Source organism: Galeopterus variegatus, unplaced genomic scaffold, assembly GCF_000696425.1.
Source record: "Galeopterus variegatus unplaced genomic scaffold, G_variegatus-3.0.2 Scaffold649, whole genome shotgun sequence".
NCBI classification, from domain to species: Eukaryota; Metazoa; Chordata; class Mammalia; order Dermoptera; family Cynocephalidae; genus Galeopterus; species Galeopterus variegatus.
Genome location: NW_007726760.1, coordinates 354,891 through 364,582, shown reverse-complemented (window position 1 = coordinate 364,582; position 9,692 = coordinate 354,891). Strand labels below are relative to the sequence as shown.

Genomic DNA, 9,692 nt, shown 5'->3' with positions numbered 1-9,692 from the left:
GGCTTTGTGGAGAGAGACATCCTGTTCTTTTCTTTGGTCTCTGCTGGTGACTGTCCTTGTGTTAATGCACTCCAGTGGCTGATGGAACATCTGTGTGGTGGTTGTGACATCTAGCCACTTTAGCAGCAGCTGTGGTTACTGTGGTGGCTGTGGTGGGCCACCCACATGGAGGTAATATTTTTCTCATGCTCCTTGGTGCTGGCGGTGTGCCTGGTTGTGGGGGGGGGGTCTGGTCCCTGGCTTGATGCCCTGGGCCCCTGGGGTGGGGTGCTGAGCTGCTGGCGGTGTGTCTGGGTGTGGGCGGGGGTGGAGGGGGTCTGATACCCGGCTACAAGCCCTGGGCCCCTGCGCTGGCCCTAGGCACTGGTGGTGTGCCCGGGTGTGGGTGGGGGTCTGGTCCCGGCTCCATACCTGAGGTCCCCTGGAGGGCCCCGAGGCGCTGGTGGTGTGTCTGGGCCAGAACTAATTTTTTGTCCTTTGCTTGCTTCTAAAATGGGGGAACTTCCTGTGGTAACCAATACTTGAGCTGTGTGGTTGAGCTAAATTGCTGCTTTGCTGCTGTTTCCATAGGGAAGACTTTTTGTGTAGCTCAGGGTTTAATGGTTGACCTTATAGGTACTTCTGGCTCTCCAGGAACCGGCTGCACCTGGGTTGTGTAGAAACTGATTTGGGCCTGAATCTTTTCATCAAACTGCACCCCATGCAATTCTGCATTCCTGGCCAGTCTCCTCTGAGTGGTCCTATGTTGATTGGGTGGCAGATTAGCTGTCCTTGCTGTGTCCCAGTGTTCTCCCAGTGGCCCATCTCCCCCACTGCCCATGCTCCAAACAATTCCCATGGGACGGACCCTGCAACGGTCCCTTGTGATGACTCACCGGCCTCTGAATGACTCCCCTTTTTTCAGCTGTTCTGGCTCCTCGCACCTGTGTGGGTCCACTGGAACCCTATTAGTGGTCTTGGTGTCCTGGGGGCCACCAAGGCCCTCTTCTCCCCTGCTGCCTCCAAGCAACTCCATCCAAAGGGCATAGCTGTGGCTTCTGCCGGCTCCTGCTGGGTGTGCTCAGCAGTTCTAGCCTTAAAGCAGCCATGGCCTGAAACGCTCCAAGCAGTTTTTTCTTTCTCTCATTGAGGCTTCTCCCCCTTCATGCACTCTGTAGATCTCTCCTCCTCCTCCCCTGAGCTCCAGTGGCCCCAGCTTGGCTGTTGTTACATTTTTATAGTTGTAAATTGGTTGATTTGTGGGAGAGAGTGACGCTGGGGACTGTCTATTCCGCCATCTTGACCAGAACTCGAAAAGGTTATGCACATTTTGATACCATTTGTGTAAAATTAAAAAAAAAAATTGCAGGTGCTTATATATGTAGCAAAAGTGCTAAAATTTACGTGGGAGAGATATACATTAGCCTTAGGATAGTGGTTATCTCTAGGGAATGATGGAGAAAGGAAGGAGCATTTCTTATATCTATATTATTTTTTGGATCTGAAGCAAATAAGACAAAGTCTTAAAATTCAATTTAAGAGGCTGGTTGGTTAGCTCAGTTGGTTAGAGCCTGTTGCTGATACACCAAGGTCCAGGATTTGATTCCTATACAGGCCAGCTGCTAAAAAAAAAAAAGAAAAGAAAAGTTGACTTAATCTTGTTGATGTGAGATACTTACAGATTTATTATTGCTCTTAATATACTTTGGAAAATGTGAATTGCTTTGGATTATTAAAACTACTCATTTATTTCTACTGTTGATGCATAAATAGATTTCACCAAGTTTTAGCAAAGTCTGGGTTTTAAAAAATTGCCTGTGACATTAGTCCAAGATGAAGATGATGTGTGTATTAACCTAGGCTATTTCTGACACTGCCGGGTTTTCTTTTCTCCTTAGGTGAGGCAGGCTACCAATCAGATTGTGATGAATTGTGCTGATATTGACATTATTACAGCTTCATATGCACCAGATGGAGATGAAGGTAAGAGCTGTTTTCCATTTTAATTTGCTTTCTGTGTGTGTGTATGTGATACACGTGTGTGTGTAATATATACACTTCCAGGTTAAGATGTCAATGTTTGTTACTTTGGAAATAGGAAAATTCTTTAGATATTTATGGGAAATATTTAAATGATATAATGTATTATACTGTATTATGAAATAAAGAAAATGTCACAGTTTAAATTCTACTTCAGACATTAACTTATTTTGTGACCCTAGGCAAATGACATCTTCATAAGTGTAAAATGAATATAATAACATGCATAATAAAGCTAGCTAGTTATTTTAAAAAATAAGTACTTTGAACATGAAAGATTTATTAAAGGAGCTTAGTTTATATGTGTTTTTGTTATTTTTCCCTCTTGAATTATAGATTTAAATTGATGGGCTAAAGGTTCGCTCAGTTGGATAGACCTTGGTGCTGATAACACCAAGGTCCATGGTTTGATCCCTGTACCAGCCAGTCCGCCCCCCAATAAATAAATAAGAACTATTTTGTAATTTCAATAAGAATGCAATTAGTTTTGTCCTGAAATCTTATTCCCACATAAGCTGTATTTTTAAAAGATACCAAGTTTGGCATAAAATCATACAAGTACATTAATATTGCAGTTGAATTGCTTTTTACTTTTGACATCACCTTGGCATTCCTTGTCAAAATGGTTTTTTGGTTACTCTGAGACTTAGAAAGTTTTCTTTTTTTTTTTTTTCCCTTTTTTTTTTTTTTGTCTTTTTTACTGACCGGCAACGGGATTGCAACCCTCGGTGTTGCGCCCGCACCGTGCACAGCCAGTGAGCGGGAACTGGTCTCCACATGGGATCCGAACCCTCGGCGGGAGCGCTGCTGCACTCCCAAGCGGCGCACTCTCCAGTGCACCACCGGGCCGGCCCCTTAGAAAGTTTTCTAATTTGATATAAAATAATTTAGAAATTTGATCTTTTAATTTGCATTTTGTATTGCGATTTCCCCTCTTCCTTACACTATACCAAAAAGAAGCATACATTTAAGGCATGGCAACATTTATTTCCTGAATTTTTTTTGGATTATCTTATCCATAGAAAGACAAAGTAGTAGCAGTAGAGCATACTGTTGCCAAGAAGTATTTATGTTCAATTGATTGTAAATGAGATCAGGCTGCTACAGTTTTAAGTTTAGAGGAACACGTCCTTTACATGGACTTGAATGAGTGCCAACTTTAAAAAAATTGTCTGGTAAATGAAAGAGTGATTATTTAATTTCTTTATCTGTGAAGAAAAATAGAAGCACTTTAGTCCGGTATATCAGGGCAAACTTTCCTTGCTGTAGGTAGAGAACATTTAAATTCAGTCTAGAATTTTAAAGTGGTATCTGGTATATAGATAGGTTGATTAGCAAAATAAACATGCACTCTCCACCTGTCATGGTTTCAGCTCAGGTTTGTTTTTTAACTTCCTCTACTAAAAATGCCAGGGAAGAATTCAGAGGGCATAAAAGTTTTGAATATGCATAACTGAATGGTGCTAAGCTTATAATGATCCATATCTCAAGGAGTGCAAGTTAATATTTTCACTAATAGAGTCAGGAGGGAAATGAAAACTTACCGGAAGTGAAGAGGATTTGTAGAGAGATTCAGATAAAACTTTACATTTTTTTAGATACATAAAGATTTTCCTTTAGAACTAGCTAAGGTACATTTCTCAACCCTTTTCTCCTACAGCAACAGGAAAAACCTGGAGGCATGTGTAAGCCCATTTAATTTTAGGGTATAAGAGAATGTGAAGTTGTATTAACTTGGTATTTTAAGGTTTCTGTCAGAAACGGGGATAGATTTGGCCTTCCACCTATACAATTTCATCTGTGGACATAGTAGCATTTCCTGATTTTTACCTTATTGGAGAGTATAATGTGTCTTTTCTTTAGAAAGTAATAGTTATGAATTTGACTGCTAGCTGTTTACAGGGCTGTGTGCTGATGGCACGGGAATAAGTGAGTCAATAGGAGTGATGCTATTTTTTAACTCAACTAATCTCATCTAGTACCTGTTAATACTTATGATTGCCTTCTGCAAGACTGATTTAGATATGAGTAGCCACTAAACTCTGGTGCTTTAAGGTAAAATCAGAAAATTATCTGAAGACATGAATTGTTGCTTCTTTGTGTACATATTTATTTGATGAAAAAGGCCATCTTGTGATACGTGCAGTAATCCTGAAAGACCTATTGGCATGCGTCTCTTTAAACCAAGGCACTGTTAAACATAATTTACTTTAAAACCTATTTGAGGTCTTACTTTGTAATATTTAAAAACTGAGAAATCAGTAAGAAAACTGGCTGAAAACTTTTTTTTTTTTTTTTACTGTTCTGCACTTCAAGGGTTGGTGAAATCACTAGTTCTTAAGCCAGTGCAAGGAATGCACCTCCCTACACAGTGCAGGGATTAGTATTGTCATCAGCTTCTGCAAGAGAAATACGAAACTCTTGAGTGCCTGAGCTCAGGTCCTGACAGGTAAAGAGTCTTTTAATTTATCATTAATAGATGGCTTGGATAAAACCACGTAGAAAATGATCCCTTGAAAGGTTTGTACCAACTTTTTCCTTAATATACTCTGTCAGGTATATGTAGAATTCGCTGTGCAAGAAAAAATGTTTCCATTGGTGACAGCATTTTATACAGAGTTCTAGTATGTAGTTTCAGATCTGCCAGCATCACACATTAATTTTAACACATTTATTCTTAGTGTACGATTATATATTTGAATGTGTGCATATGGGTGTGCACATGTGTTTGATGGAAGGATAAAACAGCCTAGAATTATTGCTAAGTATTAATACTTTCAGAGCAAAACTATTAACGACAAAAAGGAATGGTTCTTCATGCTTGATCATAAGCCTTTATCCAGCTACTAGTAATATATATCCTGTCATATAATTATATTTGGATAACTGACAATAATATATCACTGTCTCTTTGCAATAGGTTTGTTTATGTCATCATTCTGAAAATATATGCCACCCTCAAATCAGGAAGATTGAAAGAGAGGGAAAAATATCCATTTCTAATACAAATGTATTAGATTAGAATTTCATGAGGAAATTTTAAAATTAAAGGAATCTGAGTATAACTTCAGTTTAAAAATAAACAACGATATATAGGGTAGGGATTCCAAACCATAGTTTCTGTGAGGTTAAGCAAATAACAAAAATGAATGAGTTGGGCTGGGTGTTAGGAAAATTAGAGTGAGGGGACAGAGGCCAAACCAAAGACTGCATGGGTCCTGTAAACATATTCAAATTTTAAAAAACTTTTCTGGCCAATTAAAACATTTCTGTGGGTCATATTGAGTTCTGTTGAGTTTGTAACTTCTGAAGAGGGATTCCAGAGAGCTGAGTGTATTATGCATATTCTTTATTACTTGGACCTGAAGACAAGAGTGGAGGAGCATAGCTGTCTCATTAAAAGGAGGAAAAAGCCTTTTGAGATTCTTACATGTTCTTAATTGAAACTGATATAAGTAATGTGTAATGTGCCAAAATTGTTTTAGTTTGATGTATACTTTTAAAAGATTTAGAATCTAGCATAATACGTCTTTTTTTGGTAGCTTTCAGAGTGTTTTGAGCACTAAAATGACCTGATTTCTGTGATCTTGTCTTGTCCAATATGTATGCCTTTTATTTTATTTTCTTGTCTTATTGCATTAGCTCAGACTTCTGGTACTGAGTTGAAAGGGAGTTTTAAGATGAGAAGCCCTTGTCTTATTCCAGATCTTAGAGGGAAAGCTTTGAGTTCCTCACCATTAAGTATGATGTTCACTGCAGGTTTTTTGTAGATGTTCTTTATCAAGTTGAGGAAGTTCCCCTATAATTCTAGTTTATTGAGAGTTTTTATCATGAATGGATATTGGATTTTATCAAGTGCTTTTTCTGCATCTATTGATATAATCATATGATTTTTCTTCTTTAGCCTGTTGATGTGATAGATTTTATCAGTTAATTTTCTAATGTTGGATCAGCCTTGCATAACTGGGATAAGTCCCACTTGGTTGTGGTACATAATAATTTTATACATTGTTAGATTCAACTTGCTAATATTTTGTTGAGGATTTTTAGATCTATGTTGGTGAGAGATATTGGCCTGTAGTTTTCTTGTGGTGTCTTTGTCTGGTTTTGGTATTAGAGTAATGCTGGCTTCATAGCATGAGTTAGGAAATATTCTCTCTGCTTCTATCTTCTGGAAAACATTGTAGAAAATTGGTATACAGGGACTGGCTGGTTAGCTCAATTGGTTACACTGTGGTGTTGATAACACTAAGGTCAAGGGTTCGGATCTCAGTACTGGCCAGCCCTCTTCCCCCATCCCCCCAAAAAAGAAAAAAAATTGTTATACAGTCATGTGTTCCATAATGACATTTCTGTCAATGACCACATATATGGTGGTGGTTGGAGCAATAGGCCATACCATATAGCCTAGGTGTGTAGCAGGCTATACCATCTAAGTTTGTGTAAGTACATTCTGATGTTTGCACAATGATGAAATCACTTAACGTATCTCTCAGAAGGTAGTCCTGTTATTAAGAATGCATGCCTGTAATTTCTTCCACAAGTATTTGGTAGAATTTACCAGTGAACCCATCTGGGCCTGGTGCTTTCTGTTTGGGAAGGTTACTAATTATTGATTCAGTTTCTTTGATATAGATTCTTCTTGTGTGAGCTTTCACAGATGTGTCATTTATTGAAATGGTCCATTTCATCTAGCTATCAAATTTGTGGGCATAGAGTTGTTCATAATATTATATCATTATCCTGTTTGTGTCTGTGGGATCTGTAGTGATATCTCCTCTTTCATTTCTGATATTAGTAATTAGTAATTGTGGCTTCTCTCTTTTTTTTCTTAGGTAGCCCAGCCAGGGACTTATTGATTTTATTGATCAATAAAATTCATCTTTTGGGGCTGGCCTGGTGGCGCACTGGATAGTGCGCCGCTTGGGAGCGCAGCGGCACTCCCGCCGAGGGTTCGGATCCCATGTGGAGACCGGTTCCCGCTCACGGGCTGAGCGCGGTGCGGGCGCAACACCGAAGGTTGCGATCCTGTTGCCGGTCCCCAGCACGGGCGCGACACTGAGGGTTGCGATCCCGTTACCGGTCAGTAGAAAAGACAAAAAGGAAAAAAAAATTCATCTTTTGGTTTTGTTGGTTTTTGTCTCTTGATTTCCCGTTTTCAGTTTCAGTGGATTCTGCTCTGATTTTTATTTCTTTTTTTCTGCTTTCCTTGGATTTAATTTGTTGTTTTTCTGGTTCCCTAAGGTGGAAGCTTAGATTATTGATTTAGATCATCTTTTTCTTTTATCATTCTTTACACAGTTGTTTTTTTTTTTTTTGTGGCTCATTGGTACAGGTATACAAACCCTTGACCTGGGTGTTATAACACTGTGCTCTAACCAACTGAACTAACCAGCCAGCCACTTTTTTATTTTTCTTTTTCAGTGCAACTGTGCTTGGACCACAGATTTTTATGTTATATTTTCATGTTCATAGGTAAAAATATATTAAAATTTCTCTTGAGATTTCTTCTTTGACCCATGTGTTCTTTAGAAGTGTGTTGTTTAAGGGCTGGCCCGTGGCTCACTTGGGAGAGTGTGGTGCTGACACCAGGTCAAGGGTTAAGATCCCCTAACAGTCATCTTTAAAAAAAAAAAAAGTATGTTGTTTAATCTGCAAGTATTTTGGGATTTTTCAGCTCTTTCTGCTGTTGATTTCTAGCTTAATTTCATTGTAATCTGAAAGCAGACATTGTATGTTTTATATTCTGATTTTGTCTGCTATATCCATCCAGCAATTTGTCAGTTACAGTTCAGGTTTTCTTATCTTGGTGCTGGTTCCGAGAGGTGGCTTCTGCTTGTGGGTTTTTGCTCCAAAATTTGTGATTCTCTGTATTCACATGTCTGTCTCTTCAATTTTGGGGGCAGTGATTTGCCCTGTGACCTCACTTCTCTGAGGGATCTAAGAAGAATTGTTGATTTTTCAGTTTCTTCAGCTTTCTTCTTGTTAGTAGGATGAAGTTGCAACTTCTAAGCTCCTTACATGGCAGACCAGAAACCATAAATCCTCCTGGGGATTTTATTTTCATTTCTGATATAAAAGGTTACATTTTTAAAATGCAAAGGCAATGTGTGCTTATTGTAGAGAAGTTAGAAAATCAAGAAAAATAAAAAAAATTTTTCTTTGTTCTACTACCCATATATATGTGTTAATATTTTGTGTATTTATTTCCAGTCTTTTTTCTAACACTGAGATGTATATCTAAAGATTCTACAGCTATGTAGATATAGGTTGTATATATGTATTAGTAGAATTTTATGAGCAAAATTAGGATTATATTCTATATATTATTTGCATCCTCCCTTTTTCATTTAACATTTTAATTTGTGAGCGTTTTCCTATGTCTTTTGAAAACATGATTTTAAAATATGTGCATTAGCATCCCATCATATTGACTAGATTTTTTTTAAAACCAGTTCTATATTGTTGGACATTTAGGCAGTTTCTACTGTTTTACTATTATAAAAATCTTTTCACTATTATAAAAACGTTCCATTAAACATTCTTATAAATAAGTCTTGTGAACCTCTGATTATTTCTTTATAAGTTCCTAAGAGCAGTTATTACTACCAAATATGAATATTAATGCATATAATGCGTAATACCAAAGGTTGCATATTAAGAAGAATATAAGATATCATCTGATCTGTGAGAACATGAAATCATTAGTAAAAAATTTTAAGGGCTGGCCGGTTAGCTCAGTTGGGTAGAGCATGGTGCTGGTAACATCAAGGTCCAGGGTTTTATCCTTGTACTGGCCACCCACCCCTCCAAAAATTGTTTTAAATAGATGATTTCTGAATTGCTTAGTATTAAAAGAATACTAGGGTACTTCAAAAAATTTGTGGAAAAATAGAATTAAAAGATAATGCAAATATTTCCAAGATTTCCTTTTTGAAGACCCTTGTACATTCAATATTGGTGTTATGGATTTCAAAAGGCTCAAAGTTATCAGTTTCATATTTGGGTCATATTTTATTATATTTTTTCCTGTTTTTCACGAGAAAGAAAAATTGTCTATATCCTTAAATTTTAAAAATTTGAAGGTATACCCTTAAATAGGACTGATGAATTTTTCTTATATATAGGAGTGGAAGTCTTTTTAACTATACCATAGTTCCTAAAATTTGTTCTGTTGATATGATGTAGTGCCTTTTTATTTATTTATTTATTTTTTTAAAAAAGATGACCAGTAAGGGGATCTTAACCCTTGACTTGGTGTTGTCAGCACCACGCTCAGCCAGCGAGCCAACCGGCCATCCCTATATGGGATCCGAACCCGGGGCCTTGGTGTTCTCAACACCGCACTCTCCCGAGTGAGCCACGGGCAGGCCCATGTAGTGCCTTTTTAGATTTGGAAGATTAAATATATTCTTAATGCCTACCAAATTGTCCAGAAATTATACATGTATTAATTTATGTATGCTTCTATATTTAAGAATCCTTTGGGGAAAAAAATTTAAAAAAAGGGCCGAGCCCGTGGCACACTCGCGAGAGTGTGGCGCTGGGAGCACAGCTGTGCTCCCGCCCGCGGGTTCGGATCCTATATAGGGATGACCGGTGCGCTCATAGCGCTCACTGGCTGAGTGCGGTGCGGCTGGTTTCAAAAAGGACAAAAAAAAAAAAAAAAAAAA

At 38.1% G+C, this 9,692-nt stretch overlaps 1 protein-coding gene across 1 annotated transcript in view; it reads left to right on the top strand.

The window, feature by feature from the left end:
- Nucleotides 1-1,877: 1,877 nt before the first annotated feature.
- NPEPPS (aminopeptidase puromycin sensitive) overlaps nt 1,878-9,692 on the top strand; it is a 79,981-nt gene continuing 72,166 nt past the window's right edge. Inside the window, exon 1 of the mRNA XM_008570974.1 lies at nt 1,878-1,962. Within this exon, the coding sequence (XP_008569196.1) occupies nt 1,905-1,962 (58 nt within the window). The 5' untranslated portion in view covers nt 1,878-1,904. The remainder of the gene's footprint in view (nt 1,963-9,692) is intronic.